At 37.2% G+C, this 19,130-nt stretch overlaps 1 protein-coding gene across 3 annotated transcripts in view; it reads right to left on the bottom strand.

Moving 5' to 3' along the window:
* Faf1 (Fas associated factor 1) overlaps nt 1-19,130 on the bottom strand; it is a 345,021-nt gene that overhangs the window by 268,749 nt on the left and 57,142 nt on the right. For all 3 annotated transcript variants that reach the window (XM_036177177.1, XM_036177179.1, XM_036177178.1), the window contains exon 2: nt 15,529-15,597. In XM_036177177.1, the coding sequence (XP_036033070.1) occupies nt 15,529-15,597 (69 nt within the window). The remainder of the gene's footprint in view (nt 1-15,528; nt 15,598-19,130) is intronic.

Here is a 19,130-nt window from a genome sequence, read left to right as displayed (position 1 = left end):
ACGCTGTTATGAGAGACTACAGCTGCAATTCAATTTTGAAATGTGATTAGTGAGTTGCATAGATACAAAGCATTTAAAAAATAAAAGATAGAAACTGTACCATTCAAAGTACTTTCTTTGCCATTTTTAAACTATCAATGAAAAGATTAGCTTTTTAGAAAGATCACTCTGTCAACAGTGAGATTTACCTAAAGGTGACAGAGAAGGCAGATGAAGCAGATTCTTTCAATATTACCAATTGTGACTGAAGCAACAGCAGTATCTTAGAGAATAAGAGTCTGCTTAGGTACAGAGAAAGAGATGCAGACTTTAGAAAGTTGACCTAAATTCAAATCTCAAGAATAACCTCTACAATTTAAATCAGATCAATTAACTTCTTAAAGCTCATTTCCTAATCTTTATTATGAAAGCATATAATTGATTACAATATCTACACATGGTGGTTGCTGAGGGAACTTAAATAAAATTTGTGGAAGGAGGGAACTATTTTTTGCATGTATATTCTTTCAAAAAAAAACCTGCAAAATCAATGCTTCAAATAAGCAATTTAAAGATAATTAAATAAGGATGAAGATAAGCTGAATCAGAAATTCAAAACCTAGCAACAGTGAAGATAGAGAAATGAAAAGCTGGTGGTACTTTAAGAAGACTGAAACAAAATCCCCTCAGAAATGAAGAAAAACATAAGATGAAGAAAGAAAAAACCCAGATATCAATAAAAATTTAACCAAGACTGAAAAATGAAAGTAAGCCAAGTGCAGAAGCTCAGGACTATAGTTAGTCCTAACACTTGAGCGGCAACAGCTGGAGAATCTGCTTCGGGTTCAAGGCCAGGCTGGTCTACACAGAAAGTTCCAGGCCTGTGAGGGCTATAGAAAAAGACCTTGTCTCAAAAAAAAAAAAAAAAAAAAAGCCAAAGTATTTTTAAAGTTCATTTCATTTTATTGCTCAAAACAATAAAATAAAACACTGATAACCTACAACAAACACAGTAGTAACAAACTGTAATACAATATACATACAAAATAAAACATTACAATAATAGTGAATCAACTGCTTAAGGAAATACAAATCCAAAAATAGTATTATGAAAGTGCTACTGAATTTGCTATGTTTTCTAAAATATAGATCTCTGAGTTCAGAGGCTATTGGAATGCACAATGATACCCTTAATTTTGACATCAGGAGAAATTTTTTTAAAAAAGCTTTTTGTTAAAATAAATAAATACATAAATCAAGCCAGGCAGTGGTGGTGCACACCTTTAATCCCAGCACCCAGGAAACAGGGGCAGGTCAATCTCTCTGTGAGTTTGAGGCTAGCCTGGTCTACAAAGCAAGTTCCAGGACAGCCACAGCTACACAGAGAAACCCTGTCTCGAAAAAAACAAACGACAAAAAAAAAAAAAAAAGATTTCTATACAGCTGATTGTCAAAGATTGATCAAAGGTATAAAATAATGCATTTCCCTAGCTGTATTGATGAATCAGTGTAAGCTTACCAAATCTACTTGCAGGTCACTTATATCCATTCAACAATTACATCTCTCTTTTTTTTTTAATTATTCTCTGTGATCATATAGTGCATATGATGTGTACACATGTATACAGGTGTCCATGGAAATATGCTCACATGCATGTGGAGGAGGTCAGTGGTCAATGTCCATTTTCTTCAATCATTCTTCACCTCTTTTTTTTTTTTTTTTTTTTTTTAGACAGGGTCTCTATCTGAACCAGGGCATCAGACTGCAGTGTTACTAACATGCCATCACACCCTGCTTTTTATGTGGGTACTGTGTATCCAAACTCAAGTCTTCATGTTTGTGCAGCAGGTACTATACTTAACTGAGCCACCTCCCCAGCCACAATTACACATTTTCTTTAGTGTCGTATTGTGTGTTGGCCTGTCTGTCTGTACTGATTAAGAGAACAGGCATCAACTGCTAAGTATTAAAAATAGTAGTATAAGGAATGTACTGTCAGCTACAAGTGATCTTAGAAAAGTTGTGCTGTAGTTAGTTTGGATCTGGAATGTTCCTCAAAGGTCCATGTGTTCCATGGTTGGGATTGTTGTGAGGGAGGTGGTAAAATTTTTGAGAGACAGAGCCTAACAAAAAGTCTTTAAGAACTGGGAGAATGTCATTAAAAAGGGTAGGAAAGTCAGCCCTTCCTTTTCTTCCCTTTTATGCCCAGGCCATGTATTGCAGCCAGGATGTGCTATTCCATCGAAGGCCTAAAAAGCAAGGGAGAATATAGGGGGAAAGCCACAGGAAACTTAACAAAAGTAAGCCTTAAGAGACAGGAATAAGGGTTGGGGATTTAGCTCAGTGGTAGAGCGTTTGCCTAGCAAGTGCAAGGCCCTGGATTCAATCCTCAGCTCAAAAAGAGAAAAGAAAAACAAAGAGATAGGAATAAACATATTTGAGATTATACACTAATTGGTTGAATTATATGTAAATTCATTTACACACTCCATGAAATAAGAAAAGTCATTCTTATTTTGTTTTTTAAGATTTATTTTTATTATGTATACAGTGTTCTTTCTGCCTGCTGGCCAGAGAGGGCGCCAGATCTCATTACAGGTAGTTGTAAGCCACCATGTGGTTGCTGGGAATTGAACTCAGAACCTCTGAGAGAAAACCCAGGGCTCTTAACCTCTGAGCCATCTCTCCAGGCCCCAAAAAGTCATTCTTACAGGCAGGATAAATGATAGAAGGCTTTTAATATTAAGCTAAAGAAAAAAATTCAAAGTCAAAAATTGAGCTACACAAATAAGGACCCCATTGCCAGGCGGTGGTGGCACACGCCTTTAATCCCAGCACTTGGGAGGCAGAGTCATGTGGATCTCTGTGAGTTTGAGGCCAGCCTGGTTGGTCTACAGAGCAAGTTCCAGGACAGCCAGGGCTACACAAAGAAACCCTGTCTCAGGGAAAAAATAACAAAAGAGAGAGGAAAAAAAAAAAAAAAGAAGAAGAACCCCAGGGCTGGGAAGATAACTCAATGGGTAAAGAAAGGCACTTGTCATAAAAGCATATGGATCAGAGTTCAGGTCTCCAGGTACTCATGTAAATAACCAGGATGGCATGGTAGCACACCAGCAATCTCAGTGCTTAAAAGGCACAAACAGAAGACCCCCCCCCCTCGCACCCCAAGAGCACACTGGTGAGATACACTGGCTAAATAGGTGAGCTCTTGGTGGCTTCAAATGTACTCCCACATCCATGCCCCACACACATCTGAACAAGCAGATACATATACGTGCACCCACATACATCTAAACAGATACACACACACACACACACACACACACACAAACACATCTAAAAAGGAAAGATACACACACACATATGCACCCACACACATCTAAACAAGCAGATACACACACAAAAAAAAAACCCACACACATTTAAACAAGCAAATACACACACACATACACACATGCATGCACACACACACAGAGAGACAGAGACAGAGACAGAGAGAATGAGAATATACCACTATTCAGTTTCCTGTAACTGAAGTGTATATAGACAAAAATAGTTACTTTTACAAGTACACTGTAGCTAATTCTACAGTAAGGGGCATCTACAGAACTATGTTGCCATTTTTTAAGCATGTGGATAGATTTTAATCATTACTCTTAAAAAAAAAAAAAACAAAGCAAGTATATATCTAAGAAAAGTTGAATTCCTGCATACTAGGTGAAATTTGTAAATAAACATATCTGAAATATAAAAACTGCTAAAACATCAAATTAAAACAAACCTCAAAAATAACTTATTGAAGATGAGCACAGCAGAACCTAAGGAGATATTAAGAAATATCAATGTATATGAATTTATATATTAACATCTCACTAAAGATAGAGAACTATAAGCCAAAACTTTATTTAAAGTTCTATTACTAGTAGCACTGTATATTTAAAAATTGGTGGCAATAAATATAAAAAAATTATACAGGAATTTTAATTGCCACATACTAATTTCTTTTCCAAGCTCACAATGATGTGTATAAGTTGACCTTCAGAACCAGCAGAAAGAACTGTTAAGTCATCACATTTACAGGTGTTGCTGAACCACTGACTTTGCAGCATCATTTAATTAATAATTATTAAATATCATAGGGCAATCTGAAAAAATAAGCCTACTTTTAAAAAATCAAGCTAATTTGTAGGTTGACAAGCTTTAAAAAGTATTACACACACATAGCATTTGATGGATATGAACAATTTTATAAACAATTCAAACTTTTGTTTTCTTTTAGATATTTAGGTCATAAAGCAATATATATTAATACTAGTTCTTCGAGAATTAACATAATGCCTTTAGTTCCCTGGCACTGAACTGAATCCCTACTACTTCATTTAAGTAGTTTAGCTGTGTTCTAAAGTATAACTTAAATAAGTAGTGTTAAATAAAATAAAATAAAATAAAATAAAATAAAATAAAATAAAATAAAATAAAAACAGTAAATATAACTCTCCCTTTATATCTGTGGGGATTTGGTTCCAGGAGGACACACATCCCTAGCCCAAGTCCCTTATATAAATAACATGGCATACATACAACCCACTTAAGATTCTCCCTGTCTTAGTCAGGGTTTTCACTGTTGTGAAGACACCATGAACATGACAACTCTTATAAAGAAAACATTTAATTGGGGCAGCTAGCTTACAGTTTCAGAGGTTCAGGCCATTATCATTTATGACAGGGAACATGGCTGCTTGCAGGCAGATGTGGTGCTAGAGCTGAGACTACTATATCTTGCAGACAACAGGAAGTCAACTGATACACTGGGCGGTATCCTGAGCATAAGAATCCTCAAACACACAGACACACTTCCTCCAACAAGGCTATAAGTACACCAACAAAGCCACACCTCCTAAAAGTGCCACTGCCTATGACATTATGGGGCCAAATTACATTCAAACTACCACACTCCCATATACCTTCAATGGTCTCTAGGTTACTTGTAATGGCTAAAATATACTATATAAAAAAGTCATGCTAATACTTATTTTACTGTCTTGTTTAGGAATATAAGAATGATTAGAGAAAAAAATTCTGTGTATTCAGTACAAATGCAATTTTTTTTCCCAAATATTTTCAAATTGAAGCTCATTTAATTCACAGATGGAGAATTACGGGTATGCAGGGGTTGATTGTATTTGTCATAACATTCTGAACTACTTAACAATTAACAACATTTCCTAGTAAGTGATTAGAAAATACAACTTTTTTATGTCTTGAAGCCTCTGAACATTTATCTAATAACATTTTTTAAAAGAAGAGATGCTTAGTTCATACAATAAAGTAATTTTAGAATTATGTTTAAAGGGAAAGTAATCCAATATCCAGTGCAAAAATAAATAGAAAATGAAGTTACAATCATTGAGAAAACTGTAGGCCTCACACAGTTTCAATTTGTTAACATGGGCTAACATAAGTTTAACAAACTGAGAATTTCATATTTGTAACAATTTGGGTTTACTTTGACAAGAAATAAATTGCTTCATATTCGTTACAAAAGATGGTTATCTTTTTTTACCTACAATTTTCTCCAGAAGAACAGGGTAAGAACTTTCAAACAGATTATATTATATAATGGATTATCTTTATGGCAGATTATTACAACCAAAAATACAATAGAAGGATTTGTGAAAAGTTATTTCTCAATAAATGCCACACAGTAATGGACCATATAAATTTTACTGGTAAGATACAAAGATACTAAAACCTGTTCTATCCTGAGTTACCTTTCCTCTTTCCTCAAGCTTGTTTATCAGATAAGGAAAAGTGTTAACATTGTAATGTAACAACAAAAACCTTAAAATACACAAATGATGGAAAGGGAATAGAAGAAAGATTAGTAATAAGAAAATCAACCAACCAATCAAGCCAACTGTCATATGCCGAAGACAAAACTATGAAGAAAATAAACTTTCTTCCCAATAGATTCATAGAGAACCAAAGCAAGAACACATACAAAGCAAAACCTCTTCAACCTAACAATATCAAGTTAGAAGAACAGTAGGAAGAAAAAGTTCAGAGATGAAAAGCCTACCAAGTATGAATATGGGGAGATCCTGATAATCATTTTAAAAATAATCTTAACTCTACTATTTTAAGCTATGAAAATTCTATACAGACTGACTGTGCTGAAAAATCAATCAGTTCTACTGAACAGATAAATCACCTTAAACAATTTGGTCAACTTTGCTGAGCATTAATTTCTATACATAAATATGAACTAATACTACCTACCTACTTTTCCGAGCTACTGTGAGGATGAAATGGAATACTGTGGATAAATGATTTCACATGTCTAGCACTCAAGAAAAGGAGAAATAATAAAAGGTAAGATTGCTATGCAGCTAAAACCTGAGAATTTAAATACTGATGAAAATAACAGGTTTATGGACCCTTAATAGAAACAAAGATGGCCAGGCCAAGGAAGAAATAATAGTATGATGATGAGATATTCCTTCCTAGCAACTTCTCCTTTATCAGAGCAAGCAGATGTACAAATACAAAAGTGTCTGTAGGTAACTGATTATAGGCAGTACTAAATGCTTGGCTGCTTTCTGAGTATAGAGACTCATTATGTCACTTGCTAAACCATTCATAAAGCTGCAAGTGTTCATAACACTTTTTAAGTAGAAAAGTAGTTCACATTTGAGAACCTCTACAACCACATCTGGAACAGGGTGATGATGAAAGATATTGTTCTACCTGATTTTAAGATAATTATTAAAATAGATTTTTTCAAAAATAAAAAGTAATGAAGGAGAAATGTCAAAACATCTGGATGAAACTTAAAATAGGACAGGTTATATGTGTGAAAACTAGTCTTTACTGCTCAGTGTACATGACTTAATTTAAGCTTCTATTAGTACAAAATTATATTTGGCAACTAGAAATTCCAAGATCAACCAGAAATGTAGATACCAACTTGTAGTGATATATTGTGTACCCTAATAAAATTTGCCTGAAGATCAGAAAAGCCACTAGACTAAACACAGAGGCCAGGCAGTGGTGGCACACACCTTTAATCTTAGCACTTAGGAGGTAGAGATCAGTCTAGATCTCTGTGAGTTCAAAGCCACCCTGAACTACATGAGATTGACTCAGTCTAAAAGAGAATCAGAGCCATGCAATGGTGGTACACACCTTTAATCTCAATACTTAGGAATCACAAGCCTTTAATCCTAGCACATGAGATCTCATGCCTTTGCTTGGGAAGCACACACACCTTTAACCCTAGGAAGTGATGGCTTGGCAGAGAAAGGTCTATAAGGCGGGAGGAGACAGGAACTAAAGGCTCCCTTTCAGCTAGAGGCTTTTTTGGCTGAAGCCTTTCAAGTGAGGACTCAGAGGATTGTGAAGTTGGCGAAGTAAGCTATGGCTTATTCCTTTATCTATCTTCAGGCAAATTTTATTAGGGTACACAATATATCACCACACCAACTGGCTCATTTTTGTCTCCAGTTGGAATATGTAGCTAAAGATATAGGCATGTACTCTGAATAATTTTTCTTCTACAAAATAAAGAGTATCAGCCAATGTAGGCAAAAACTGAGTGTAAAGTTCAAAAATCATTTACTATGAACATGGAATACTTAAAATACAATATGACTAGATTGGTGCTGCTTATATTTTATTTCACTTTTAGATTATCAAATTCTAACTCACTGTCAAACACTTTTCCTCATTTACTTACTATGTGGATATAAATGGAAATTGAGCTTCATCTCCTAAAACTAATCTCCACTGCAATGATATTTACCCTATCTTAACTACAGGTAGAGAACCATGTGGGAAATGATAATAATCTGAGATAGACAGCAGTAGGAACTGTCTGGTACCTATCAAGTGAAACACAAGGAAAGCCTGCTCCCAGAATAGTAATGTTCATGTTGTTTTATTTTCAGAATCACCTGAAAATAAATATTGTCAACTGTTGAGTACTGAAAACAGGGGGCTTAGGAGCACTTCTTTGTGAATAATAATTATATACTCAAAATAATCCGCAGTATCAGAGAAAGTGGCTAGACTAGAATTACTGGGATCAGGTTGTATTTTCATACAGAATATTTGTTATCTATGTGACTAAATCAACAAAATAGTATAACACTTACAAGCATTAACTTATAGAAAGTTATTGAACAAGGTTAAGACACAATGTGTCTCACCCCTTTTTCATAACACTTCCCAAGTTTAGGTGCTGTGGAATAATCCTTTTGTACACCGTGAAGATTTGTTGCTGTGATTAGTTTAATAAAGAAGCTGACTGGCTAATAGCTGAACAGGATAAGGTTAGGCAGGAAAGCCAGACTAGGAGAATGCTGGGAGGAAGAAGGGCAGAGTCTGGAGTCCCCAGCCAGATGCAGAAGAAGCAGGAGATGAATGTGCCAGTGTTAATAAAGGTACCACCATGTGGCTGAGTGTAAATAAGGAATATGGGTTAACTTAAAATGTAAGAGCTAGTTAGGAATAAGCCTGAGCTATTGGCTGTGCATTTATAATTAATATATGCCTCAGTGTGTTTACCTGAGAGCAACTTTGGGATAGGAAAACTCTGCCTACATTTAGGACTATAGCATGAATGTATCCCCTAAATTTCCTATGCTAGAAAATTAAGCAGTTTGGCACAGTGGTTTAATCCCAGCACTCAGGAAGTAAATGGATCTCTTTTCAGGCCAGCCTAGTTTATATAGCCAGTTACAAGTCAGCCAGAGCTACAAAGTGAGACTCTGTGGGGCTTAGGTGGGGATTAAGCACCAAGTCATATATTAATTATATGTGCAAAGTAGGACCTTTGAGAAGTGACTGGGACATAAAAGCTCTGTCCTTGTTAATGCATCCATTCATTACTAGATTAACAACCAATTAATAGGATAATGGCAGAATTTGTTATAAAAGGCTCTCCCTTAAGACAGATCTACACTGGATGGAATAAAGAGAAAGGTGCCCTCAGGGCAAGACCCTACCTAGCTAAGTTTCCAACCTATAGAAGAGAGCATAATGTTCCTGGAAGGCATTGCAATAAAAAGCTGCTACTAATGTGGTTCAGGAAAGTGAGGGTCCAACCCAAGCTGGCAGCTGAAATTGGTAGTGCCATCCACATGGCAAGAATGCATGAGTAAATGAGTTGTAAAATCTTCCACCATGGTTTCAAAGAAGCACTGGGGCTACATAATGCATGACAGGGGAGTCCCTATCTGGAGTCCTGAGATGATGCTCCATAAAGCTCTAGAAATGAAGCCTAGGTTGCAATGGAGACTCCCAAGATGTTGGATATGCTAGAGACATTAGACATCTATCAGGGAGAGCTGCACACAGGGAATGGATCCAAGTCTAGAGAGAGAGGTATGTTACAGGCTGCAAAGCTACAAAGGCAGAGCTGCCTACACCTTTTGATACCAGACATGGAGCTATAGGATTTGAAGTTGGTCTCTCTGGGTTTCAGTTTTGCTTTGGCCTAATATTTCTTCACTATGCACAAATTCCTTCCTTTTAGAATACTAATGTCCTAGGGTTTCTATTGCTGGGAAGAGACACCATGACCACAGCAACTCGTATAAAGGAAAACATTTAACTGAGGCGGTGGCTTACAGTTCAGAGGTTTAGTCTATTATCTTCATGGTAGGGACTATGGCAGAGTACAAGCAGACATGGAGCTGATTTACATCTTGATCAGAAGGCAACAGGAAATGGACTGAGACACTGGGAATGGCTTGGGCATATATTGAGCCCACCTCCACAGTCGCATATTTCTTCCAACAAGGCAATACCTACTTGAACAAAGACATACCTCTCCCTATAAGCCACTCCCTATGAGCTTATGGGGGCCAATTACATTCAAACTACCACATTCCACTCCCTGGTCCCCATAAGCTTCTAACTATATCATAATCCAAATACATTTATTCCAACTTTAAAAAGTCTCCATAAGCTATCATAGTCTCAACAACATGTAAAAGTCCAAAGTTCAAAGTCTCTTCTGAGATTGATGCAATATGCTAACTGTAATCACCTGGAAAATCAAACTGAAAAAGCAGTTCACATACTTCCAATATATAATGGCACAGGATATACATTGCAATTCCAAAAAGTAGGGAAGGAAGTATGGTGAGGAAATACTAAAAGACTGAAAACTTCCTGGGTAAACTCCAAACTCGGCATCTCCATGTCTGATATCAAGATGCTCTTCATATCTCCAACTCTATTGAGCATTGTTGACTACAACGCACTTCTTTCTCTTGGGCTGGCTCCACTTGCTATTAGCAACTTTCCTTGGCAGGTATCCCACAGCTCTGGCATTTCTAACATCTTGGAGTCTCCAAGGCAATCCAGGCTTCAACTTCCCAGATTCATACAATGGCCTCTCTAGGCCTCCATTCAGGGAGACCCCTGACACATGCTTGGCCCCAACAGCTTACCTTAGTTGATGGGGCAAATTCCATAAGCCATTTCTTCTATTTTTAACTCTAAAGCCAGAACCACATGGTCAAAGCTGCCAAGTTCTACTGCTTGCTGGGGCTGGAATATGACCCCTCATTCAATTACATCTTCACCAGCTTTCTGTTTTTGATTGTTACCTTCACTGCCTAAGCTTGGCTGTCCTTGAACTTGCTCTGTAGACCAGGCTGGCCTCAAACTCAAGGATCACCAGGCTCTGCCTTCCAAGTGCTAGGATTAAAGATGTGTAGCACCACACCCAGTTCTAAGCTTTTCTTTAATTCCTTTTCAAACTTTTGGAAATTTAGCTAGATGGAATCTTGCCCTGAAGTCACCACTCTCTTTATTCCATTTCTTAATCCGTTTATTTCCTTGAATATAGGATTTATCTCTATTCCACTTCCTGGTACCCCCTTTTCTCAATCTGTACATTTTGAATTTTTTTATTGGCTGAGTTTGTTCCTTTTCATTATAAATCTTCATTAGAGTTACCACTAAGAAACACATAACACAGTATATACTAGGCTGTTTTGAGATTTCCTCTGCCGATGGAATTAATCCAAATCTCTTCATGTTAGCCTTAAGCAGACTCTGGACAAGGGCAAAAAGCAGCCACATTCTTCAAAGTATCACAAGGACAATCTCTAGATAAACATACTAAAATTCTTCTCCTCTAAAACCTCTTGAGTCAGCCCCCAAAAGTTCAAATAACTCTTAGCACCACTGATGGTCCATAAAACAGTGCTTAAAGCATTCCACTGCTTGCCTTGCCCAAATTCCTCCAAACAAAAACATGGTCAGGCCTATCACAGCAATATCCCAGTGTCTGACATCAATTTCTATCTTAGGGTTTCTGTTGCTGTGAAGAGATACCATGACCACGCAACTCTTATATAGCATGGCAGGGAGTATGGTGGCATGCAGGCAGACACAGAGCTGGCTACATCTTGATCAGAAGTCAACAGAAAATGGTCTAAGACACTTGGCATGGTTTGAGCATATCTGAGACCTCAAAGCCCATCCCTACAATGACACACTTAGTTTAACAAGGCAATACCTATTATATCAAAGTCACACTTTCTAATAGTGCCACTCCCTATGAGCTTATGGGGGCTAGTTACATTCAAATTACCACAGATAATGTGTATTATATCATTGTATGTTGGAAGAATGTAATTTGTTCTTTGATTTTACAGGGAGTTACAGTTAAGAGATTGCTCTGAGCCTCAGAAGAGACTTAGAACTTTTAAAAAGTGTTGAGACTAAAAGACTATGGGGAGGGACCTTTAAAGTTGTAAAAGTGCATTATGTATTATATGATATGGCCAGTAGCCTGTGATGGCCAGGAAGGAAAATGTGGTGATTTAAATGTCTCCCATAGACTCTGTCATTTGAATACTTGGTCCCCATTTGGTGGCACTGTTTAGGGAAGTTTAAGGGTATGGCCTTTTTGAAGAAAGTATTGTTCCTTTTCATTACAAATCTTCATTAGAGTTACCACTAAAAACCACATAACAGAGTATATACTAGGCTGTTTTGAGATTTCCTCTGCCAATGGAATTAATCCAAATCTCTTCATGTTAGCCTTAGGAAGTATGTCACTGGGGGAGAGTTTTGAGAGTCAAAAGAAACCATTTTGAGTTTGCTCTCTCTGCTTCATGCTTTAAGTTAAAATGTGAGTCCTCTGTTTCTACTCCAGCAGCCATGCCTGACGTCTACTGTCTCCACTTCGTCATCATATAGTCTCATCCTCTGGAAACCCAAGTCCAAATAAACGCTTTCTTCTATATAAAAAATAAAAAGTAAATAAAAGCTCTCTCTTATATGCCTTGTTCTGTCTCACCATCTTATGATACAACAAGAAGCCTTCACCAACCATGTCCTTGAACTTCCTAGCCTCCAATCCTGGTCAAATAGATATCTGCTATAGTTTAGATCTTGAATGCCTTACATATATGTTGAAAGTTTGCCCCTCGCCCCATCCAAGATGTTAGTGGGATATCATGAAACCTATACAAAATGGAGCATACTAGGAGGAAGTTACACAGTTGAAGATGTGGCTTTTAAGGAGATACTGGAAACCCAGTACAACCCCTTATTCCTTGGATGACACAAGGCAGTCACTTCCTTATTGCAGGATGTTTGATCACACTGTGAATGAACACTGAGACTGCATGGTGTGGCTCAGCCCTAGCACACACCTTTAATCTAACAGCTTTCTGCTTGAATATCATAAACAGAATTAAATAAAGTCAACCATAGGTCAAGAGACAGAGCAAGCAATCAGTTAACAGGAAATGAACATAGGATTATTAAGAAAAAAACAGAGAATAAGGAGTAAGGAGGAAAAATAGAGACACAGAGGAAGTAGAAGGGAGGGATACTGAGTTGGCAGAGTTTTTTGTTTGAGACAGTGTGGAAGAATGAAGCTTCTGGGATGTCAGCTGAGGAGGAAGTTCAGCTGGGAGCTTTCTCTGCCTCTCTAAGCTAGCAGGCTTTCATCCTGACATATGGCTCCCAAGTCTTTATTGAAAAAATTGAACAATTAAGATTTTTGTTAAGCTGTGGGGTTTTGGCACACACCTTTAATTCCAGCACTCGGGAGGCAGAGGCAGGCAGATCTCTGTGAGTTCGAGGCCAGCCTGGGCTACCAAGCGAGTTCCAGGAAAAGGCACAAAGCTACACAGAGAAACCCTGTCTCAAAAAAAAAAAAAAAAAAAAAGATTTTTTTGTTATTGTTGTTGTTAAAAACAACACTTGTTTGCAATGTGCTCCTGCCATGGTATATTACTTTATCATATACCTAACTAAAATCAACAGGGTAAACCAACCATGGACTAAAACCTCCAGAATTATAAGCCAAGTAAGTCTTTCATCTTGACTATCTCAGGTTTGATACAGTATTGCAAACCTGATTAATGCAACCTCTATTTGTCATAAGATAACCAACTAGTCTTAGATGTTTAATACAATAACAGAAAAACAAAATAAGTCTATTAAAGATCATGGTGTTACATTTTTCTTTTCCTTTTTTTTTTTTTTTTTTTTCCTTGCTTGTTAGAGATGGGGTCTCACTGTGTTGTCCTGGCTGGCCCTGAACTCACTACAAAGAGTAGGTTGTCCATGAACTCAAAGAAATCTGCCTGCCTCTGCCTCCTGAGGGATGGGATTAAGAGTATACGCCACCACACCCAGCTTGTTACATTTCTTAAATCATCACTGCTATCTAGTAAAAAACTAGATCTATGACATTCACTCAATGGTCACTCAATGAATAAGTTTTTCATTATAGTAGTTTTCCATTTCATACAATTCCTTATTACAGTGCCAAGCGCCATGTTTCTTTACAGTTCTCTAGTAATCGTGCACAGAAATGAAGAAAAGATGTGACAGATGAAATTTAAAACACTGACATCCTAAGTTAAAAACTTAAATTATGCAAAATGTTCTAATAAGATTCATGAAATGTAGAACAATGACAGTCATAATTCAGACACACACCAAAAAAAACACAGAAAATGGAGTACAGCATATTAAAATTTCCATGAAAGTTTGAACTAGTCATGTGCTATTTCATATACTTAAGTTTTATTTAATGGGCGGTGGTGGCACACGCCTTTAGTCCCAGCACTCAGGAGGCAGAGATAGGCAGATCTCTGTGAGTTTGAGGCCAGCCTAGGCTACAGAGCGAGATCCAGGACAGGCACCAAAACTACAGAGAAACCCTGTCTCAAAAAAACAGGAAGGAAGGAAAGAAGGAAGGGAGGGAGGGAGAGAGGGAGAGAGGGAAGGAAGGAGGGAAGAGGGAGAAAGGGAGGGAGGGAGGGAGGGAGGGAGGGAGGGAGGGAGGGAGGGAGATGATGAACAGAGAACTCAGGTCCCTATACACCCCTAACTGTAAACTCCAGCATCAAAGATTTACAGCCCATAGTCTCAGTCTTCCTTTTCTTTCTCCTTTACTCCTCTTGGCAAAGCCACTGAAGAATGGCTCAGTGAGCCTTGGAGCCTCCCCAGTGATTTTTATGAGCTTAACCAAAAGACTACCTCAAATAGACATAAATTAAATGAAACAATATATTTATTAACGCAAAAGGTTTCAAGACAAGTAGTGCAGAAGCAATGCTCTAAGTATGCTGCTGACTCTCATCCCTATCCCCCACCCCAATCATGGCACTGGCATCTATACCATGCCTTCTTAGGATATAAAACAGGAAGTATAAAGCATGAATTCAGGTTAGGCCACAGAAGTACTTCTCAGTTTTCCTGTAGCAAAATACAAAACAAAGAGAAAGAGACAGACAGATGACGAAACCAAGAACTAAAGACAGAGAGACAGAGAGAGAAGGGAGGGGACAGCAGCAGCACTGATTTAAGAGAGGAAAAAAAATTCCCACATAGTTGGCAAAAACATAAATGAATAAAACCAGAAGTTCACTAGGCTTTAAGTATCCAAACCCCTAAAAATATTCATTCAATATGGCCCAGAAATTCAGTTATAAACTGAATATATTCAGTTTCTTCTAGAAAAAAAAAAATACTAGGTTAAATATACAATACACATATGTAAGAATGTTCTCTACAGTAATGTTTACAGTATTGCAAACTACTGCAACAATCTTAAATGCCCACCAGAACAAGAATGGTAAAACTATTTTACTACTATGACAACCTGATACCCTATGCAAACATTTAAAAACTGAGCAGCCATACTTAGTAAGGTAGAAAAATGTTAATGTAACAGTAGGTGAATATAGAGTATATAAAAGAATCCTACTTTCAACATAAAAGTTTAGTGACATAGCCGGGCGTTGGTGGAGCACATCTTTAATCCCAGCACTTAGGAGGCAGAGGCAGGTGGATCTCTGTGAGTTCGAGGCCAGCCTGGTCTACAGAGTGAGTTCTAGGAAAGGTGCAAAGCTACACAGAGAAACCCTGTCTCAACACCCCCCCAAAAAAATAGTGACATAATTACAAAAAAAACTTGCAATAAATATACATTAAATATACATAAACATTAAGTCCATTCAAGAACTCACTAAGTTAGAGCAATGGTCAAAGAATGAAGTACTTACCACCAAGTCCCAGTTATTTTGTTCGAGCAATGTAATAGCTTCATCAATGTTTTCAATGCCAGTACATGCCTAAAAACGAAGTAAATATGCATGTTTAGGATTTTAGAAATGAAGTCTGACTTAAAATGTAATTGGTATAAAACATAATTTAAACTATATACAATCTAAATGAAGTCAAGACATTAAGTGGCTCATACTTCGGAACAGTTTATATATAAGAGTTTGAAAATTCTTGCTTGCAAATTTAACAATTACAATAAGTCTGTCAGGGATGGCAGAGACGACCCAGTGGGTAAAAGGTGCCAACCCTGGCATGCTGCCCTCAATTCCTGAGACCCACATTATAGAAAGAGAGAATCACTCAACTCCTGTAAGATGTCCTCTGGCTCCACATGTGCACCACAGCATGAGAAAAAACATACACACACACACACACACACACACACACACACACACACACAGGAATGAATGAATGAGTGAGTGAGTGAACGAATGAAGGAACAAACGAACAAATGAATGCAGTTTTTTGACCAGGAACAGTAGCACACAATTTTAATCTCAGCACTTGGGAGGCAGAAACAGAGATCTCTGTTGAGTTCTAGGCCAATCTGGCCTTAATAATGAGTTCCAAGCCAGCTAAGGCTACCCAGTGAGACCTTGTCTCCCTTCCTAACCTCAAAAACAAACACGCAAACAAAACAAAACAAAAAACTTGCAGAAAGCAAAGAATAGCACTCTGAAGCAGACACAGAAACACCTGCTAGGTGTGGTTCCTTTTCATTTTCCCCTAAGACCCAGAAACAAAATGACAGAATTTAACTATCCAAACGCAGCACTAAACACTCAAGTAACACAATTCTCAAATTATGAAAATGAACGTAAAGAACAAACAAAACCAATCTGTTACCATCAGTATAAAACTTAGGAACTAACTAGCACATTATTTATTATGAACCAATCAACTACAACATCCTTTGATTTTCCCAATAATCAGAAACTAAACAAATGGCCTTTAAAATTCTTACACACAAAAAGACAACAAATTAATATATTTCATTCAATCCTCTTACCAACCTTTTGAAGTAGCTATTATGTCTTTTTTTTTTTTTTTTTTTTTTTTTTGGTTTTTCGAGACAGGGTTTCTCTGTGTAGCTTTGCACCTTTCCTGGAACTCACTTGATAGCCCAGGCTGGCCTCGAACTCACAGAGATCCGCCTGGCTCTGCTTCCCGAGTGCTGGGATTAAAGACGTGCGCCACCAACGCCCAGCAATGTCCATTTTAATAAGATCACTGTTTCAAAGAGACTGTCCTGGTTTCATTCTGTTGGTATGATAAAATACTTGGACAAAAGCAACTTAGGGGGAACGAGTTTATTTTAAAACACAATTCTAAGTTACAGTCCATCACTTCATTAAAAGTCACAAGAGAAGATGCTTAAGACATGCCATAGTTTGGTTTATTTCATGCCAATGGCTTATTTTACCTTGTATGAAGGGAAGTCAGGGACTCAAGCAGGGAAGGATCCTGGAGGCAGGAACTAAAGCAGAGGCCGTGGAGGAATGATGCTTACTGGTTTGCTCCCCATGGTTTGCTCAGCCCAAACCAGGACTGTCCAGGGGTGGCACTACCAACAGTAGGCTGGGTCCCCCTCTATCAACTATTAGGCAAGAAAATGCCCCCACAGACTTGTCTAAGGAGCTTTGATGGAGACATTTTCTCAGGTGAGGTTCCTCTTCCCATTTGACTCTAACTTGTACCAAGTTGACAAAAAAGTAACTGGGACAAGACATCATATCCACTCTCAAGAGCAGAGAGAATGAATGCATGCATGCTTAGTACTCAGCTAGTTTTCTTTACTCTTATACAGTCCAGCGCCAAAAACATGAATACTTTCAGGCTAGGTCTTCCAATATCAATTAAGACAATGCCCCACAGAACAACCTGGTCTAATCAATGCCTTCCCAGGTGATTCTAGGTTTTGTCAATTTGACAATTTAAAACAACCACCAAAAAAGTTAAGCAATGTACTCAGGATCACAGGACTAGAAAATTAACAGAATTCCAAAGCCAAAACATTTTCATTCCACAGCACTGCCTCTTAAGTCACTGATGAAAATATAAATCAACTGGAGACAATCATCTATTACTGATTACCTAAATTCATTAAAAATCAAATGAAGTTTGGTAACTATTCTGTGATCAAAGATGACTCATAAATTCACAACCTATTCCTTATGTCATCAATTTGGAGTATTAACTAGAATGAAATTACTGCGTCTGTGCATGTGTGTGCACGTGTGTGTGTGTGTGTGTGTGTGTGTATCAATAACCAACATTGTAAGAAAAATTAGGGGCAAAATCCCATTCACAACTTCCTCAAAATAAATATAATAAAATACCCTGGATAAAATTAACCTGAAAGTAAAAGTTTTCTACAGTAAAACTATAAAACACTGAAGAAAGAAACTGAAGAAAATACAATATGGAAAAGACTTCATGGATTAGAAGAGTTAATATCCTGGAAATGGCTGTACTACCAAAAGCAATCTTCAGATTCAATTGAGTCCTTATCAAAATCTCAATACTATTTTTCACAAAAACAGAAAGAGCACTTTCAAAATTCAGATGAAAATACAAACCCCTCCTGATAGCCAAACCAATCCTGAACAAAAGAAATACTGCTGTAGTAGGCATCACTAAACCCAATTCCAAGTTATACTACAGATTCATAGTAATAAAAACAGGATACCAGCATAAAACCAGATACATAAATCAATGGAATAGACTAGAAGACTCAGATAGAAACCCTCACAGTTTCAACCATCTGGCATTTTTTTTAAACAAAGATCAAAATATTCACTGGGGAAAAGACAACCTTTACAAAAGTGATGCTGGAAAACCTGATGTCCAGATGCAGAATGAAATGAGATCCCAATCTTTCATCCTGTACAAAAATATCAACCCTAAACACATCAACGAGTTTAATGTAAGACATGAAATTCTGAAACTGTTACAGGAAAAACACATTAGGACATAGGCAAAACGAAGAGTTTTCTGGACAGAACTCTAGTCGTTCAGAAAAGTTAGCCAACAACTGACAAACAGGATGCCATGTTTAAAAAATTAAAAAACTGCTTCATAGCAAAGCACACAGTTAACTGAGTGAATACATACCCTGCTAAGTTGAAGAACATCTCTGCTAGGTATATGCCTAAAGACTAATCTAAAATATACAAATAACTCAAAAATCAAAACAAGAACTCAAACAACACAATCAATAAATAGCCTAATGAAACAAACTGACAACTCTCAAAAGATGAAAACAAAACAGCCAACAAACACATGGAAAATGTTCGCTTTTACTAATAAATGCGAGTTAAAAACACATTGAAATTCCAACCCATTCAAAATGGTACTCTTTAAAAAATAAGCAACAAATGTTGGCAAGAGTATGAACAAAATGGAATCCTTGATTAATACAATGCTGGTGGAAATATAAACTAGTCTAGTCAATAAGGAAATTAGTATGGAGGTTTCTCAAAAAAAAAAAATCTGTCATATGACTCAAATATACCACCCCTGAGTATTTATAAGGATTAGA

The sequence above is a fragment of the Onychomys torridus genome, chromosome 2, assembly GCF_903995425.1.
Source record: "Onychomys torridus chromosome 2, mOncTor1.1, whole genome shotgun sequence".
In the NCBI taxonomy this organism is placed as follows: Eukaryota; Metazoa; Chordata; class Mammalia; order Rodentia; family Cricetidae; genus Onychomys; species Onychomys torridus.
Note: the sequence above shows the minus strand (reverse complement) of the source record. Positions and strands in the feature narration are given on the sequence as shown.